The sequence below is a fragment of the Astatotilapia calliptera genome, chromosome 9, assembly GCF_964374335.1.
Source record: "Astatotilapia calliptera chromosome 9, fAstCal68.1, whole genome shotgun sequence".
NCBI lineage: Eukaryota > Metazoa > Chordata > Actinopteri > Cichliformes > Cichlidae > Astatotilapia > Astatotilapia calliptera.
In genome coordinates, this window is record NC_137430.1 from 11,446,086 (window position 1) to 11,466,183 (window position 20,098).

At 41.3% G+C, this 20,098-nt stretch overlaps 1 protein-coding gene across 6 annotated transcripts in view; it reads right to left on the reverse strand.

The window, feature by feature from the left end:
• Window positions 1-14,226: 14,226 nt before the first annotated feature.
• The window catches only part of ntng1a (netrin g1a), a 125,760-nt gene continuing 119,888 nt past the window's right edge, over window positions 14,227-20,098 (reverse strand). For all 6 annotated transcript variants that reach the window (XM_080305936.1, XM_026179210.2, XM_026179215.2 and 3 more), the window contains one exon: window positions 14,227-16,039. In XM_080305936.1, the coding sequence (XP_080162062.1) occupies window positions 15,783-16,039 (257 nt within the window). In that variant the 3' untranslated portion in view covers window positions 14,227-15,782. The remainder of the gene's footprint in view (window positions 16,040-20,098) is intronic.

Consider the following 20,098-nt stretch of genomic DNA (forward strand, 5'->3'; position numbering starts at 1 on the left):
GAAATGTGTCTTTTTGTGGAAGGATTAATGTAAAGACACTGTGACAGATGACTTTGTAGTGTATCTCAGACCTTGACTGACACTCATTTGATATGATAAGTGATTTTTAAATGAGTGTACGCTCGCACTCGCGAGACGCAACGCCCTCGTGCAACGGGGGGTCTGCGCGGGTTTAATCAAGCTGTCTGAGTCGATGCCTGCGCGGAGAAGCGCCATTCATTCTCAAAGCAAAACATTCTGCAAGGTCATATGCAAATGCTCTTATTATTTCTCACGTCTTAAAATGTTTTCAAGTGGTAACGTGAGTCATCTGTATCTTTTTTTTCTTTCCTTTTTAATCCACGGCGTTAGGCGGTCATTTCTTTTCTCTGCATTTCCCAGAGCAGATGCGTGTATTTATGTTCAAGGTTGTTGTTGGTCCTGCAGGTAATATTATGTTTGTAGTGGGACAGTTTCATTAGAGCACACCGAGAGCCTTATCGGAGTAAAGTGTTACACATCTCTTCTCTGAGACCTTCCCAGCATGCAAGGACACACAATCTGTCTGTTCAAAATGTCCTTACTGAATCATAATCTCAACACAACTGATGTTTACAGTAACAAATGGTGGGGAGGATAACATTACCCATCCCCGCTCAGCGCTGCTGTCAATACTCTATTATTACATTGTTGTGTACTTGAATGGTTGCTTGAGAGTCAGCTCTTTCTCTTGGCGATCATTATCTAACATTTCTTTAGTTCATGTTCTCAGTAACAGTCGAGCCTTCGCCCTTTTCCTCTGTGCATGTGTAGTGCACTTGTGGCTCCTCCTGGCTGCTTGAAATCCTCCACAGTTTCTGTATGAGTTTTGCTGAGGTCTGTATGGACTAGAGTTGCTACGGGCATCAATTAGCTTGTTAACAAGATCAGAACCACAACTTTCTTGACAATGTAAAAGCAAATCAAGAAAGTTATCACAATGTGTCAGTAAGGAGGCATCAATGTGTGGTATTGCCAAATACAAAGACAGTGGGAAAGTATGTAAAATTAATTTAAAGGTCTGCGACAGCCTGGCAGCCCATCCAGCAGCCTCTCGCCCTGTGGCAGCTGGGATACGCTGCAGCCCTCTGCACTGGATAAACAGAATAAAATGAATGCATAGTTTAAAGTTTTGGAAACTCCAGGACAGTGCGTTGTCAGAAACAAAGTAACACATTACTGTAATCACATTACATTTTCCAGTGATGTGGTAATGTAACACATTACTGTAATCACATTACATTTTCCAGTGATGTGGTAATGTAACACATTACTGTACTGAATTCAGTAACAGTGTCCAACAAACATGTTTTTCCCCACACGTCACACACTGGTAATCAGCTGATTTCAGTTCCAGTTTGGGAGGAGGAAAATGGTGGAGCGATACAGATTTAGAGGAGGGACATATGGACGTTACTTTTATTTTATTTATTTTTTTATTTTTACTACACAAAAGGACAAGAGCACAATCAGGACAGAAACAGTTGCATTTCTCTGCTAACACAACTTCAGGTCTTTGAAAGCATCTGCACAGACAGCATGCTAACATAGTGAATTACTTTTAGGAAAAGTAATTTCTCTGTGAATTTCATATTCCCGTGGCAGCATGCTAGGTGCTTGCTCAGATTTGAAGTTTAATTTTTGACTATAGAAACAAGTTTTCGTCCCACACAGAGTGTTCAGCGGATGCTAATGTTTTTGTCACTTTTTAGGGACTCAAACTCAAAGTAATGTCAGTACTTCCAAGCTTTAAACCAGGGGTGGGGAACTCCAGGCCTCAAGGGCCGGTGTCCTGCAAGGTTTTAGATCTCACTCTGGGTCAACACACCTGATTCAAATGCTTAGTTGGTTGCCAGGCCTCTGGAGAACTTCAAGACATTTTGAGACGGTAATTTAGGCATTTAAATCAGATGTGTTGGATCAAGGACACATCTAAAACCTGCAGCACACCGGCCCTTGAGCCATGGAGTTCCCCCACCCCCGCTTTAAACGCTGCATGGTCGCACTCTCTCCCTCACTCCATATTATCCATTGTTGATCAACACACGTCTGTTGCTACCACGGACATCGCGTGCTTGTACGTCATTGTCATGAGACACTCTCACAACCAAAATCGCATTTAGTAACGTAGCAACATAGCGTACTAACAGGAAAGGAACAGTAATCTAATTACATTTTTTGCAACAGTAATCCCTTACTTTACTTGTTACCAGAGATGGGCAGTAACACGTGACTTGTAACGTGATACTGCCCATCTCTGGTAATGTCCCCAGCACTAAATATGATAAACACAGCTAGTATGTTAGCAGTTTAAAGGTCTAGCAACCCATCCAGGGTGCAGCCCATCTTGTGCCATATGACGACATGACATTGGTACCTGATTGGTGAGTTAGTTGATTATATAGTAATAAGTAGGGGTGCAACGATACACAAAATTCACGGTTCAGTTCGGTTCGATACTTTGGTGTCACGGTTCGATATTTTTTCGATACAAAAAAAAATGTTCATGCCTTTTTAATTTGTCATTTATTAAAATTATAAATATATATTTTGACTCAAAAGTACAGTTTTTAAATTTAATGTTGCTGAAACAACAAAGTAATAAAAAAAAAATCTATCTGATCGAGAAATTGCTCATCTTTGGAAAAGAGAGTTTATTACAGAGAAATGGCTCTTTCCAAAATAAAAGCTATACTATCCGCTTCTTCTGGGCTATATTCTCAGCAGCATATTAAACATATCAGGTCCCCATAAGGAGAATCATGTGCTAACGGCTGTCTAAATGACTCGGCTAAAGTTAGTAGCATGCTTGTTGTTTTTGTCTTTGCACTAGGATGATGTCGGAGTAAATGTGCAGTCATATTCGTTGTGTTCCCACTAGTGCTGTCAGCGTTAATCTCGTTGAAATGACGTTAACGCCACAACACGGCAAATCTCCGTTAACGAGCTACCGCGGATCGCCCCGTGCGTGGGGCTGGACGGCCAACACGTTAACGAGCTAACTGCGCTAACACACTAGTTCCCACTAATGTAATTGAGCATTGCGTGGCACATCCGACATACTGTTTTACTTTTGTCCATGACGCGCTTACCTTCAGGGTCATACGTCACATGAAAACCAAAATAGTTCCAAACGCCAGATCTCAATGAGGGTGGGGGAGGTTCAATTTGCCATGTTGCAAAGAGAGCTTAACTTCTGTCTCGCTAGCTTGCCCTGCGCTCAGTGAATCTGCGTTCGACTGCTCCGCCTAGGCTGCACTGTCGAGCGCAGATCCACTGAGCGCTCAACACAGACAGCATCGTCAGAAGGAAAGTTGATAAAATAAATTAAAAAGTTTGTATTGTTCGATACATATGCGTACCGAACCGAAAGCACTGTATCGAACGGTCGTTGCACCCCTAGTAATAAGGTATAGAGTCAAACTATACCCATATATATAAAACACACCCAGCACGCCCCTGCGGGCGGTTTATCCTTCAAGCTCGGGTCCTCTACCAGAGGCCTGGGAGCTTGAGGGTCCTGCGCAGTATCTTAGCTGTTCCCAGGACTGCGCTCTTCTGGACAGAGATCTCCGATGTTGTTCCCGGGATCTGCTGGAGCCACTCGCCTAGCTTGGGAGTCACCGCACCTAGTGCTCCGATTACCACTGGGACCACCGTCACCTTCACCCTCCACATCTTCTCGAGCTCTTCTCTGAGCCCTTGGTATTTCTCGAGCTTCTTGTGTTCCTGATGTTGCTGTCATTTCGAACCGCTACATCGATCACTACGGCCGTCTTCCTCTGTTTGTCTACCACCAGTATGTCCAGTTGGTTAGCCACCACCATTTTGTCTGTATCTGGAAGTCCCCCAGGATCTTAGCACCACCACCCTTGGGGGCAGCTTATGGGCATGTTTTGTTTTGTTTTTCAGCAGGGCACTAATGTCATACCAAACAGGGAAGACTTCAGTGCAAACTTGCCATGTGTGCCATTATTTTGTGTCCTTGGGGATAAAAAACAGGAAAAAGGTATGTTCTGTTGCTTGCTAATGAAGCTCTTCCTAGGCAACAATCTCAGTTACTGAGTGCATTTGCTCATCAGTGAAACTTGACAAAGGAAAGATTCTCAGCTGGCTGGACACAACTTTTAGGTAACTGCAAGAAAAGGAAGCAAGTAAGATGTTTTCCATGAACTTTAAATGAATTTTAAAGATCACAGTGTCCCTCTTATTCATGCTTCTCTGTCACCCACCTAAACCTTTCAGTTTTCACCACCTACAACCTGCATTCATGGAAACATTTATCTCATATTTTTGCAGAAGTGTCCTGACTTTGTTTTGAGCTGCACAGCCTAGTCCGTCATGTGAAAACAGAGCAGATCCACTAAGGTTAGTGGGTTGCTCAAGGGCACTTTAATTCCAGTGGATGTGAAGCAGAGAGGGATGTTTTCATTTACTTTCCCTGGTTGTAGCAGCTGAGCTGCCAAATAACACACTGTACTATCCAAACCCTGGAGGTTGCCCAGCAGTCCAGTTGCCAGGCCAAGGGACCTTTAGCTATGTTTGTGTCTTTACCATCCAATAACCTGATTTTGTTTGTTTCATTGCCAGAACCTTTGCACGGATACTCCCATCTGTAATGCTGGACCACAATACAGATGATTATGCCATCCTTATTAAAGCTGCAGGGATGCCGACGGTGGAGCAAACTGTATTTACAGCCTCAGAGATGCTATTTTGCTCTCCCAGTAAAAAGAGGATACAGAAATGTTGCCTAATGATGGCACAGATGACCATCTTGGCCCTTATTTATGGTTATCAAGCTCCATGAGGCAACAATCTCTCCCTCAGATCGTTACCTTTTTACTCCCATCTTCCACTACATGGTGTACCTGCAGGAACATCAAAGATAGCTGGAATTAGCCCGCCTCTTTGAAGGCGAACAATACTACAGTCATGTTAATTCTCCTACCCCTGTCTCTTCTCTTTAAAGTGAAAGAAACTTCAGATAGAAATATCAGGATCTGTCAAGCATGGCCTCATTTTTCTCAGGTGCCAGAGAGGAGATAACTGAGCAAGCATGAACTTACATAAGGCATGAAAACATCAAGCCATGGCTGACAATTTCATTCACAAATTGAAACAAACTAAGAAGCAAACAAACAAACCCCCCCACAAAAACAAATAGCCGGTTCCGACACTTCTTTCTTTTTCCCAGCCAGTTTTCTCTTTCCCACTGTGGGATGTTAAAGCCAAAGCTGTGAGTCTCACATGTCTCAAAGTGTCTGCACATCAGGTGTCTTGCCATGAGCATGGCGCCGAATCAGTTCTATTTCTGATGAGACAGATGTCTCTGATCTTATTAGTGTGACACAGACAACACAGAACTCTGACATAACTGGCTTTAAGAGAAGACATGTGAATAATGCCGGTTGCACTGACAAATTACTGTCAAAACAAACCCACACTGAGTGACAGTAATATGACAAATGGCTTTTCACTTACATCTCTGATTCATTTACTTAGTTAGCTATTACACCCAACGATTCTTCTTCGTACGTATCGAGACAAAGATAAAAAAAATACAAACCGGCATGTGGGCTTTGTGACTTTCTGTTTGACCCCGCATTTGTTCAGTCTATCAGTATACATATACAGTGTTGATGCAGTGGTCGCACTTGCGACCACTTGTTTATCCACGGCACACACTACATCTGTGGAAAACAGCCAGTGTGTACTCAGGTTGATACTATACACACTGCAGGGAAGAGCATGACACAGAAAACAAACACAATCTGTTACGTCAAATCTCCGCACTTCTGTATTCAGTCATGTGCTTTATTTTTGACTTTGACACGAGGATACAGCTTAGTGAAGTGGGATGTGAGACTTTGCGCTCAAAAGACCTTATGTAAGTATTTGTAGGGGAGTTGTACGACTCCTAAAAACATACAGTGATAATGACGCGTGCTTCTCTCAGTATGGCTGAAGAAATGTAATGTTTTTCAAAAAACATTCACAGGACAAACGTCTGTTTTATTTTATTTTTTTCTTTTATTGCAGTGGGTTGGGACAGTATTCACAGTGGTCACAACTGAAGAAAGAGTCAAGCTAAGAATCTAGGTGAAAAATAATAAAAATAACTGGGAATATCAAACTAACCTTCATATTTGCGGAAACATCGCTGCACTGGGCTATACCCTATTTTAGTTTGGCCCCTGGCAATACAGCTAGCTTAGCCTGCGTTTCATTGTGTTGCCCAAAACACAGTGAAACTTCAAAAGAGCTGCAGCTGCTGCCCAGAGTCAGTTGCTCCTTACACTACAGGAAACAACAATTAAGCACTAAAGTGATTTACAGCAATCCATAGTATTTTACTCCAAAGACAACGATAACAACAGAAAAGACAGTGAACTTGATCTCAAACAGTTTACAATCAGCACACTCTCCAAACATCAGAAAAAAGTCCCCATCCTTCATACCACACTTGGTACATCCCCCCAGGAACTGAGCTATAAAAGGAGTCCAAAATGGCCTGGACTGGTCTGGCACTTCCTGTGTCCAAACCAAAAAAAGGCTGTGGGTCCAACTGAAAAGCCGCTGTTTCCCAAGCTTCCTTTAACTTGACATGAATGGAAAATGTATTTAATTTAAGGAAATTTGTGAAAGAGATTTTTACAAGGTGAATTGTGACTGTGGGTATTTGCTGTATCGAAAACTCCATACCCCTGGATGCAGAAACGATACCAATAAATACTAAAACTACCATGACAGACATAATGATTGCAAGCTGAATCATGGTCAACTTTGATCGTTAAATCTTTTTTTTAAGTTTTTACAAAACCCAACACCTTAACAAGAAGCAGATTTTATCACAGCAGCCTAACCTTCACTGCTCAGCTGAGGATTTACTCTAACAAAGCCTGTTGTTGAAGATTCAAAGCATATCAGCAGGTTGTGTCATCAAATGAGACACTCATTAATGAATATTCACATGCGCTTTGTTGATTGTTTTCAATGACGCCTGGATATCATAGTTCTTTCCTCGTCTCTTCTCCTTTGATAAAGGATGGTCTTATTACAGCTGTCTCACTGATACACTATATGAAGAAAGATGCAAATATTCGTGACAGAATGGGTCGCTCTGAAGAGTTCCACGAGTTCCAGCACCAGGCTGTAACCGACTGTAATTGCTGCTTCAAGTCATTGTACTGAAAAGTGGAAGCGATCATTTAAAGTTAGAAAGCAAATTCACAGAGTGCAAAAAAAGTCACCAGTGACTCAAAATGTGCAGAGCAAACCTCCTCTGGCATTAACATCAGCACAGCACTGTGTGCCAGGAGCGTCATGGCACTGTTTTTAATGGCTGAGCACCTCCTGTAGTTGTAATGTGTAGTGGCCCAGTACTTTTGTCTGTATCCACGTACTTCTGAGTCACTTCACTTAGTTGTGAACCATCCTAAACAAGTGTGACTGTTCGACCGCACCCTAAGAGCAGTCACTACATCTCTACTAAGAGATAACAAGCACAGACAATGTATAGGTGTCTGCAGCACTGCCTACTCTACCTTTATTTCCATTCATGCCCAAGGTGCCGAAATGACATAAACAGCCTCAGTGTGCGTAAAATAAAGTCCTTCTTGTGTCTTTTATAATGTACAACTAATATGCAGAAAAAATTACACATTACTGTGATTTGGATTTTTGTGTCTCCTCTCATCATAATGTGTACGTGTACTTTAGAATTATTGGTTTCTAGAAATTGAACCGCATTTACCATAATACTCCAGTCTTCATTAATATTCATTTAAAATGAGCCCCAGGCATTCTGTGTTGCCCTCTGATTTTTTTTTTTTTTTCTTTTTGGCCTGTCCCGTTTGGCTCTTTTGCCATCAGAATTGTTGTCTAAAGGCAAAGAAAGATGCCCAACGGATTTACTTTACCAAATTGACCATCCCAGCCTTGCCGTAATGGTCCATTTGATTCACCTTTTATTGTTTATTTTATTTTCACTTGCTGAATACGGGACAGACTTGACTGGGGGAAAGAAGGGGAGAAAGAAAGAGGGAAAGAGAAACAGCTGAGAAGAGGGACGGGGGAGAGGGGCAAAAAACAAAAACCAACAGAATGAGCAGAAAAAAAAAAGAAATAAAAAATGCATATCAATCACCTGGATCACCTGCTGAGAAAGAAAAAAGAAAACAAGCAGAAGAGAACAAGAGTAATAGAATAAACAGCATCACAATGATATATGGGAATATGACAGTAAATACTAAATATTAAACATTATTGTGCAGCACATAAGATCAACAGAACACAGTGTGCTTTGAGGTAGGAGCCAAAAAGGGTGTAGTTTGTGGGTGTGATCACCCGTGTGTACACCTGTGAGCATGGACGCGCTTGTTTTTTTAAAAGGTTCCTTCATGTAATGATCTGCTAGAGGGTGTGGGGGGGCCACAGCCCCGTCCTCCAGGGCATGAAGCGGGTATGGAGGAGATCAAAACTCCAGACATCCAGAGGCCCCCAGAACACAACAGACCAAGGAAGACCAACAGAGGGGCAGCCGCGCCACTGTCCCAGAAAGAGCTGAGGAGAGTCCCAGATGAGGGCTCACTCAGCAGCCGCGGAGCAGAAGCCAAGGGGAGTTGCAGTGACGCGCCCGTGAGCTCCGCCGGCAGCCAGCCGTGCCTGAGTGACCGAGCCCCAGGCCGAGAGGCCGGGGGCACCCCACCTCCGAAGTGGCCCGAGCGAGCCCCAGGCTCCAGGCCCCGATAAGCGGCCGCCAAGGAGTGAGCCGGTGTGTACCTGGACGCCCATCCCCGGACACAAAGAACCACCAACGCACCCTCTGATATTTGTATATGCACCCATAACATTAGCGAGGCATTTCCGGCAGATCCGGGTACATACAGACGATTATTCCTTAGGTGTATTGGAATTCCATTCATGGAATCCCAAGCTATATCTGGCTGTGGTTTCCATTTCCAGGTGCAACCATTCACAGTGCAGAAGAAGCCTGTCACTGCAACATCAAACCTGCTCTAACCATGTGATGGTGGCTTGTGTCACTTCCCCTTCACTCCAGACTCTCCCTGCCATTAGAGCCGTATTTGACATCCATCAACTGTGTTGAGCCACAATGGGAATTCACTCTTTACATTTCAAACACTTCCCCGCGAAAACACATCAGGGGTGTCAAGAATTTTAAAGTTGTGGGAAAAAGTATGAAAAAATAAAAAGTTCCAACCCCGATGGCTTTTCTCCATGCAAAATTCTCACTGCAAGTCGCAATCTCACTTCTCAGTGACTTTGTGTAACATGTGCTGTGTCCCTTTCACAATGAGGGGCCCAAACTAAATTAACTGAGTGGACTGACTGCATATAATGCACAAGACAATGAAGTGAATAACTTTCTTTTTTAGAAGTGCAAAGTGACTTAGTTGTGTTCCTATTGTAGCAAGGGATAAAAATCAGTAAAGCACAATACCACAGATACTAAGACTATACTAATTCAAAACCAGGCTTTTGGTACTGCTGGTTGCACTGGTTCAAAAATATCACTGAATGTGTCGTTCCTCAATCTCTGGCACTCTTCCACAGTGTGTCTTTGACCTGTCTTCCCCCAACTGGTTGTGGCAGATGGCTTCCACTTCCTAAGCTTGGTTTGGTCAGAGGTTTTTCCTGTTAAAAGGGAGTTTTTCCTTCACTGTCACCAAGGCGCTTGCTCAAAGGGGTAAGTTGACTGTTGGGGTTTTGCCTGTTTGTATCTGGGTCTTCAGCTTGCAATATAAAGCACGTCGAGACAACTCTCGTTATGATTTGTTGATATATCAATAAAATTGAATTGAATGGAATTATGACAGTAAAACATTTCCCCGAAGAAAAAAATGGACACAACACTAATACACTGCAGCTATTAAAAATCCTAGATGTGTAACACTTAATCACCAGAAGGGAGACATATTGCTGTGGTAACATCACCGTGGAAACTCTCAGGTGCCCTGGCCTCCAAAGGCATCTGTAGCTTTGAAAAATGGAGCCTTGAAAGTATTCATTAGTCAGCCAAGCAGTGAGATTACCCTGCTAATGCCAGTGTGATTCAGAAATAAATAAAAAAAAAAGATGTGGGACAAAGAAAAAAAAGTTTTCAGCTGTTCAAAAGAATTATTTCTAAAGGAAAATATGGGTATGGAAGACTTTCAGTCCCGTTCTGCAAAGGCCTCCAGCTGAGTAGCAGCTTAGTATCCATTAATGGTCTCACTGTGGAGAAAACCGGGCAATGGAAAAAAAGCAGCGGCCACTCAGCACCCACACTGTAGAAAAAAGAAACACTGATCAATAAGTGCTGCGTGCGGTTCGATAAGTGCATTGATCATCGCGCAAACAAACACATCACAGCCATAGCGGGAATAATAGTGCTGGGGCAAAGTAAATTCTTTTCAGCCCGACCTAATGTGAGTGTACTTAGGCTTGTGTTCACCCGCCCTCCAAGCATCAGTCAATGAACATTTGAAGTACAGACACTGATGCTAAAATACACTGAAAAGAAACCAGTTTGACATGTGTGATGTTTCTGTTGATGCCTGCAGGTACTATTCTTTTATCTTAAACAATGTCACGATGCAGTGTTTTTTCTTTTACTGTTAGAAGTCTGCTAGCTAGAGAAACATGCACAGTGCAGTAGTCTCTATGATTATTGTCTAAATATGAATGAATACAAGGTTCTCAGACCTGAGCAACACTTTTTGCTCATTATCTTGGCTCGGCCTTCAGCTTTGGTTTTGTTCAGTCTTACTGCTCTGCAGTTTGCAGCTTTGCATTTCTAAAAACTGACTGTAGGCTGTACTGCTTATCCAACTCCAAACAGCAGAGAAGTTAACAACTAGCTTTAAAACATTGCAAAGCTTTTAGGATTTAATGCATTTTCCTGAAGAATTGGGCCAAAATCCAAAGGAAAACAGCATTTTTTTCTGGCCACATGCTACTTTATGAATGGATGTTCAAAGCTACAAGCTATGGCTTGCTGCAGCTCGGGAGGACGAGCAGGTTATCTGCTAATTTGGAGGCTGGCAGTTTGATTCTTCGTTACTCCAGTTGCATGCCAAAGGAACCCCCAAGTTGCTCCCCGATGCATCCAATGGAGGGTGAATATGTGCAAATGTTAGATAAAAAAGTGCATGGGTGAATCAGACATGTTGTATAAAGTGCATTGAGTGCTCCAGTAGTGTAGAAAAGTGCTGTATAAGAACCAGTAAATTTATAATGTTTGCTGTATTGTTTTAAAAGGAGTAGTATGGTTGTACAGGAAATACAGTTAAATGCATAATTATCTGGACAATTTTCAGAGGTTTTAAAGAAAAGACAACATAGGATTTGATTTTCAAACTGATATATATTATGATGTAATCAATGCAACGGTGTGGTGTTTACTAAAACTCTCGGATGAGTTTGAAGCTTTGTGATTTACACCTCAAGGTCAAGGTCAGAGGTCAGAAGTCAAGTTTTCTGAAAATCGTGTGAATGCAATAACTTGAGGATGAAGTCACCTAGGATTTTCAAGTTGATACCAAAATCTCAGATTAGTTTAAAAGTCTGTGACATTGACTGCAAGGCCAGAAGTCAGAGTTCAAGTTTTCTGAAAATACATTTTTTTCAGAGGATCAAAGGTACTTGGACACACTTTCTGTAATTTCAAATATATATATAAATCGTTTTTAATACATTAAAATCTTTTGTTAGTTAGCTATTGAGATGCTCGGCCTGGGCTTTACTTCTACCTTCAGGTGCTGCTTGTGTGGGGCTCTCTCTGCATTTGGTTTTACTTTACTGGGTTGAGATCAGAGACTAAGGCACTGAAGAATATCTGATTTCTTTGCCTTGAGAAATGTAAAATCTTAATTGTCTGTAGGTACATGACATCACCAAATACAGTCCATCTCAAAGAGTGATGCCGCCAGCTTCCTGATTTCTTTGAGTCTGCCTTGTTGCACCGAGACACCTTGCAAAGTCCTTGAAGTTTTGATTTGACACTCACCTTTTTATCTTCGAAAATGTGACAAAAAGGCTCGTCCCCTCTGAGCGTCGGTGGCCTGTGAGTGACACCAGTGGATGTTATATGACAGGAGAATTCTACCTAATTACAGCACTTTCAAAGACATCTATTGCCGTTGCAGCTGAAATGCCTTCGCTGAGTCACAGATTCCCCATAGATAAATTCCACGCTGTTTTTGCTACAGGGCAGAAATAAAAAAAATAACACACCCGTGGCCCCTTTAAACACGTTTTACCAGTCGTTTCCACAAAGCACGTTACAGGGGGAGATAATCCAGTGGCGGTAGATGGCTCGCTTCGAGGTATTTCGGCGATGCTTCATGGTTGGGTCAGGCAACAGCTGCTGGAGGTGAGATATCTAGGATGAAGTCCTCTCCCCAAACGACATCAACTCTATTTTAATTCTCCACGCAGCATGGTGCATTGACACCTGGGCTGAACACATGGTTAAAATTAGGGCCGCTGTAGGAGACCTTGACAAACAAGTGACTTTGACTGAATTCATCAGGGCATCCCGGGAGTCACAAAAGTGTTTTAGGAAAGTTGTATTAGTTTTAATTGTCCATATGGCCTTATTTCAGTTTTTCAGATTTCCCTAAAATGGTCTTCCTCATTGTCACATATTGTGCCATCTATAGCGTATTTTATGGTAGCGTCATTGTCTCTAATGTGTTAAACTGAGCTAGATTTGTCTGTGTCTGGAAGGAGCTCAGTGTTTTTAAAAATTCATGCTTTGGAAAAGTAAAATATCACAGCTTAAATAGTGTCTTTTTTATTATATTTTCACAAAGAAATCCCAGCACCCGAACGTAAAAGTTAAAAAAGGCATAAAAGGCTTCACTTTTTCATTTCACTAGATAAAACCACGTTTTGCAGAATAAAAGGTTGTGAATGGAATTTATTCTTGGGATTTGGATGTGAGTTGGTGGCTGTGAGCAAAATCGGAATCAATTAATCGGGCATATACGAGCCAACTTGCCAGGAAGCAAGTATCTGTTGTTTTTGTTATTGATGCATTAGCAGAACAATCAGTGGCCCTAAGTTCTTTTCCTCCCTTTGAGTTAAACTTGGAAAAGAAAAGGAAAGCAAAAAAAAAAAAAAAAAGCTGGAGCAATGGCTTGAATATTTTAGGTTATGGATGAACTGTCGAGTGTCTGACAAGACCCACTATATAAACTTTGAACACAGGCTCTCCGGGACACATCGATAGTTGTAAATATTTAATTTGGTGCCTCCGACAATGCATGCCCACTGAAACAAATCTTTACCAGATTGAATTCAAGATAAATAGCACGGAAATATCGCAAAAGCTGATACACAGACTTTTATGCTATCATTTTGTCAGGTTTGCCTCTTTGGGGCTTTCGCTTCACGTATCGCATATTAATTTATTTGAAGTGTCAGCAATTTTAAGAAGTAACAGAAGCTGCGTGCCCCTTTATACTGCGTGTGCAGTTCTAATTAAGATGGGAATGCATTCATGGACATCATAAACACATATTTCTAGTGGTTAAGTTTGACTTTATTTGTATATTACAAAAAGGCAGATTAGTGCGAGACTGTGAATGCATGGATTATAAAAGCAGCCATTATAAAGTACATGAAAGCTTTAAGTGAAAGGCATGATCTATTGTCATGATATCTTTTTGGATTATAAGGCATTTGTGCATGAATAGGTTCTAATCGAACAGCTGCTTTTGTGAAAAAGCAGAACTACACAATATTACTATGTATGCTATATGTACACATCCACACAAACATGTCTCTGTGCAGATTATTATACAGTTATTCTATGCAGGCTGTGCTCTCTTGCAGTCTGGACTGAAATGACTTTACTGCATTTTATTGAAATGTTAATGTAGTCTCAGTATGATTTTTCCAGCTATAATAGAAATTGTGTTTTCTAAAGACCTTCTTTTTAATATATACAGACATCATTTATAGCGAAAAAATAAGAAAACTTGCATATTCCATTTGTCACTTTGATAAAGTCATTAAAGCTAAAATTGTTGTGTTTGTTTGCCGATATTTCTACAATGTGGTTAATTGTCATTATTTCAATTTCCAAACAGCTACTAAATTTGAATGGATGATTTCTGCAGCGATGCTCTTATGATGTGGAAAAAAACAGCGATCGCATCTTTTCTTTCTTAGCATGAACAAAAGATCAACACGGGCTTAATTTTTTAACCTTTTATTCATTTAAATTCTCAAGTGTTAAAGCAAGAACAAAACATTTATAATGTCCTTTGGTGGGATTTTATTACACTTTATTAATACTGTATATGTAAACTGATATTCTTTGATGCCAGCACGTTGCCAATACAAAGGAAAATCAACTGCACAACGAAAAGTAATAAACAGAAAAGGTGAAAAAGGAAGTGAAAATAAAAGAGAAAGAGAGAGAAAAAACAACCCAACTGCTTCTGCATTTGAATGACTTAAATAGATACAGGTTGCCTTTTTTTCAATCACAGTTCGGCAAAGATACAAAAGGACTACATGACTCTCTTTTTTTGTTGTTTTTTTGTTGTTTTGTTTGATCTGTCGAGAAAAGAACTTGCAAATACACTGATGGTTTTCTATGCACTTCTCGTCTGCTCAGGTGAATACTATCCCCTGACCATGACAGTAGGGAGAGTGGTGGCTCTAAGATAGAAAAAGAATCAGACAGCTTCACTGGAGTATCTTTTCGGAAGAGAGGAAAGGGGGACGAGGGATGGGACGGGGGATTCTTACATGTGCATCACTAACATTGGACAAAAAAATCTTTCAACCAACAAGGGTTTTACAGAGTAACGTTCACGAAAGCACAGGTCAGTGGCGGCGTCTGGGGGTGGAACTAGGATCGGAGGGAAGGGAGGGGGATGAACGAGAGGATGAGGCCGAGCTCGAAGGAGAGACAGAAAGATAGAGACAGAGAGGGATCAACGTGGGCAAGGTTTTGTGTCACAATGTGGCAGTCCGGACAGATTTCCTTCTATCCACAATGCACTGACAGCAAAGAATGCGTCCTGGGGTTTTTCACCTCTTTCTGTTTGTTATCACGCTGAAGTGTAACGGGTTTGTTTCTGAGGCCAGTCTTTGCCATTCAGCGGGGACAAGTTTGCTTTTTTTTGTTGTTGTTGTTTGTTTTTTTTTCTTCGGCATCAGTCCAGCCAACATTAACAACGCACAGAAGCATCCCAAAGGGGTCGGCGGCCACCGTCGGCTTGTGCGAGAGCTGATTGGTCGCAGCTGTTGTTGCCGTGGCAATATGAGAAGAAGTGAACGAGTCTGTCATCTTTAGTTATCTCCTCTCAAAATCGAAGGGGGCTCGTGTACTGTACCTGGTATGGCTTTTGGGGGGAGGGAGAGAGGTAGGGTAGGGGTCGGGGTGGGACTCACCATTCTCTGCTCATTTTACTTTTGTTAGGCAAACCCTCAGTTACTCATATTTCTAATAATATCTGTATTTTTTTTTAGAAGTATAGTTTTTCTTTTTAATTATTTCTATATATTCTTTGAAATTAAATGAAAAGCTTCTGCACTCATTTGACTGGCACATTCCCTTTATTGTCAGTGCGAGTGTCCATTGAGTCTGGAGGCGGAGAAGCTCAGAACATTACAGTCCAGAAAGCTCATGGTTGTTCTTTTTTAAATGGTTGTTGATTATCTGAAAGGGGAGGGGGATGAGCTTGGGTTAAGGTGGAGAAGGTGGGAAGTGTGCGACTCCCACCAGGTAATGGGTCACTTTAGAGCACAGCGGGCCAGCAGGAGACCCCTCTCAGCAGAACCGAGCCTAGCAGCAGGAGCAGCAGCAGCCTGGAGGTGGATGGAGGTGTCAGGTGAGCCTGGCCTGAATCTGGGCCCCCACAGCCTCCCAGCTCTGACTCGCAGCGGCGCTTCTCACACAGCAAACCCGTATAGCCCGTTGGACAGTTGCAGCGGACGTTGCTGATACACGTCCCACCATTTTGGCAGCGCAGGAGTTCGTTGTCACACACCCGGGCTGCGGTGGAAGCAATGTAAAGACAGGAAAGACGTGTGAGAATTTAACACACAAACACGTGTTTGGGTGACACTTTACTTGAAGTGTGTTCTGGTGCATGAAGGAGATTCTCTTCTCATTAGCTCCCATTATCAAACATCACAGCAGAAGCTTTAAAGATGGCCAATTATGGAATCAAAGACTGACAAAAAGTGTTCTTCAAGTAAAGCGTTGCCACATTTTATTCCATTTTTGATGTCTATGAAATCTTAAATTTGAAAATATGCTTATTTATGGTCTTGATAGTTACAGTACAGTAAATATGGAGACAAGGCTTAGCCCAAAGACTGGGAATTGGGTTATACTGTCCTAATTGTGTAGTCTATAATTTCATGGGTGGTTATTTGCCCATAATCTATACACCAACACATGCTGCCATTAAATTACAGTAAAGTAAATGTAGTTAGATTCGGTAGCCTAAAACCATTAATCTTCCATGTAGCTAGCGTGATCTACAACAGTGTACCTATATGAAACTGCATTCCTCATGAGGGGCTTGGTCTTTATAGCCTCACATATCTAACCCACATTTAAGTTCTTGTTTTATACGGGAACGCTGCCGTATTAAGCATTTTGAGAACCATGCTAGCTGCTGTGCTGGTGGCTACTGCACGGCTAAAACTCATCACTGTTCTTGACAACAAAAACAAGTCTAAAAGCAACCTAACAGAATTTACAATCAGTACACTGCTGAATTAATCACTAACTCATCAACATCCCCTCAAGTCTTTGCATAAGAGAAACTACTGACAATCTGTGCAACCAAATAGTTTTTAAGCTAACTGCGTACTAAATGAAGTAGGGCAACATAACTTCCCTTAATGAATTGTGGGTCGACTCAAGCAAAAGAGTCAGATTTCTTCCACTATGGCCACTCAGACACTAAACATCTCTCACAATGGCCTCCATCTACATTTGCATGTACCAAATCCTGACACTACATGACCCCACACTGGCAAAGCGTGTAGTTTTAGGGAAATGGCTTCTATAACAACTGAAATGCATAATAATTTTAAGTTGTAACATCACCCCTTAATAAGTAAGTTTCATGGGTGCTGGTGGGCAATGCTCTTTGTCTTTGAAACCTTTGAGCACATTCAGATTAGCTGGCACAGCCTGGTTTTGATCTATTTAATGTGCAGAGGCTTAGATCTCTTAATAAACTCAAGAAATCAAATAAGCATATTTTCCAACATGTTCAAGTATTGCTTCAACATTTGGCACATTTTGGATTGTAAAATGCATGAAATATAGATTATATGTCATATCTAATAATTAAATCTAGTAAAATTATAAAATTAAATTAAAGTATTAAATGAAATTGACTATTTTATATAGGAAAATAATTAAATGTGATGTAAAATTTGAACAAAACACGTTTGTAAGACAGCGAAAATGTTGTGTAATGTTGTTGCTTCGAGCTGTGGTAAAGATGTACTGTACACAGAGGCTGAGATTAATCTTAGGCGCTATACAAGTGCTATTAAAGTCTAATGAATATATACACATGTAATTAAAAGGTGGTGAACACTGGCTTTATCTTTTAATCACCTCTTAAAGAGTATAATGCCACTCGAAATTAATTTCACAGTCTTTTTTCATCATTATTACTTAAATGACTCTGAAACATTTCATATATTCCCCATCAGTTTAACTTTACAGCCTCTAATCTTTAAATAACACCAAATTTCAGATTTCAGGACATTTTTTCAGCATCTAAAAAGACGCGTCTATTTGTTTAATACCAAAACCTTATTCAAGCCCCATCAAATCAGCTACGTTACAGCACAGAAATCCACACTTTCCTCAAAGCCTGCGAGGCTTTCCCCAAACACCACTGACTTTAGACAAACTGAACGTCAGGTGAAAATTGGTGTATATTTAGAGCTGGGACACCGAGGCCACTCTATTCCCAGCGGAGGCAAGCTGTCAAACAAGCTGGAGGCAAACAAAGCTGCGCTGCACAAACTAATAAACCAACAGAGACAAATAAACACTGATAAACACAGGGGCCACTTCTGCCCATTTCAGTCCTTTATAGGAGTGGAAAACAATGCGGTGAGCAATCTATGAACTCTATGGGACATAAATATCACAAACAAATATAAGACCTCTCTCCTAATAATCAGGATTGGATGCATGCTGTCTCACAGGAATAGCCAAATAGAGCTTTGATGGGAGCCTTGTTAAGAAACATTGACTGTGCGAATCCTATTTGTGTTTCGTGGGAGAAAAGAGAGCTGCTGTTTGGCTCAGTAAGTTTCGCTCCAGGCCACAGCTCACCAATTACCATGCACAACTACATCCAAATAAGACATCTGAACTCTATCTTTGTTCCCCCTGTTTTGTTTTTTTCATCTGACATATCAATTGCATGACCACCTCAACCACTCAGGAGAAACTACAGTAATGAGTCAATATGAGACTGCAAAACAGACTCTATGGAAAGCCTTTGTTCACTTTGATTGCTCTCTGTGATGAGGCAGCGGCTAAACTTGGTAATTAGATTGTCTCCTCGAGATGACAAGGAAGAGCGATCAAATGTATTAATTAAAGAATCATGAGGCCTTGATATGATCAGTACACAGGAGAGACTCCTTTAATTAGACAATAACCTTTCGTCTCGTCTATCTTATCCTTCCTTGCTGTCACAATAGAATGATAACGTGAATTTCTAAGAATATTCAGACTGGCTTTTATTCAGAATGTGCTCTAAATTGATTAGAAAAATAATTGGAAAAAAGACGTCGGACACGGTTGTGAATGCCCACTTTTTTGGACTAAAAATCTCAAACTATCCTAGTCTGATAAGATATGATCACGTCTTTAAAAAGGCACATCTTTAAGGCCAAATCAGACTTGCTATTTGATATAAGCAACGTCGGATTTAGTCTATGTTCAGGAAAGTAATCCATACTTACAGACAACCACTTCCTAACTTGTTGATTAAAGCTTGGAACATTTTGAAGGTGAGATTCGATTAATTTGTCTAAATTTGAGGTAAAAACTACATTTTCAGCAATTTGATTGGTTGTTGATAGGTTAGGCTTCAGTCACACTGGACTTTAGACTAGTCAGTGACCCCCATTGGAAAAATGTGTATCCCTGCTCCAATCAACATGTTTGAAAACATACAGCGTTTACTTACTAAGACAAATAGTCTCTGATTTCACTGTTTCAATTCAGTGTAATTCAGTTGTATTTTTATAGCTTCAAATCACAACAGCAGTTACCTCAAGGTGCTTTATATTGTAAGGAAAAGACCCTATCACCATATAGAGAAAGCCCCCAAAATCAGATGATCGCCCATGAGCAAGGTGACAGTGGGAAGGAAACATTCCCAGGCTCAAGGATGGGAAGTCATCTGCAGCTGCCAGCTGGGGGTGAATGGAAAGGAGGACAGCAGAAAGACTGCTTAGCAAGAAGCTGGCAAGTGTTTGCAGACACCTTTCTCACTCATGTGTTAATAGACCTCTCTGCATTGAATTGTACTTGTTATTAATCTCTGGCTCTCTTCCACAGCTTGTCTTTATCCTGTCTCATGTCTTCCTTCTCTCACCCCAACCGGTTGCGGCAGATGGCCCCACCCCTTCCTGAGCCTGGTTCTTCTGGAGGTTTCTTCCTGTTAAAAGGGAGTTTTTCCTTCCCACTGTCGCCAAAGTGCTTGCTCATAGGGGGTCATGTGATTGGATTGTTGTTTTTTTCTCTGGATGCATTATTGTAGATTCTACCTTACAATATAAAGCGCTTTGAGGCGACTGTTGTTGTGATTGAAAAATTGAATCCAAAACTGAAAATATCATATAGAAGTGCAGCACTGTATACCTCTTTGTGACTGATTTGCGACAGCCAGCAACCTCCCTCACCAACAGGCTGACAAATACATATTGTTGCCTAGCAACCAGCTGGGTACAGAGGGGGAGGCATGCCTGAATGGGGTTTTTTACAGCAACTACCACCAACCTCCAGCAACCACAAATTTCTCCATAGTGACTGGTGGTTGCTAAGTGTTTTTTTTTC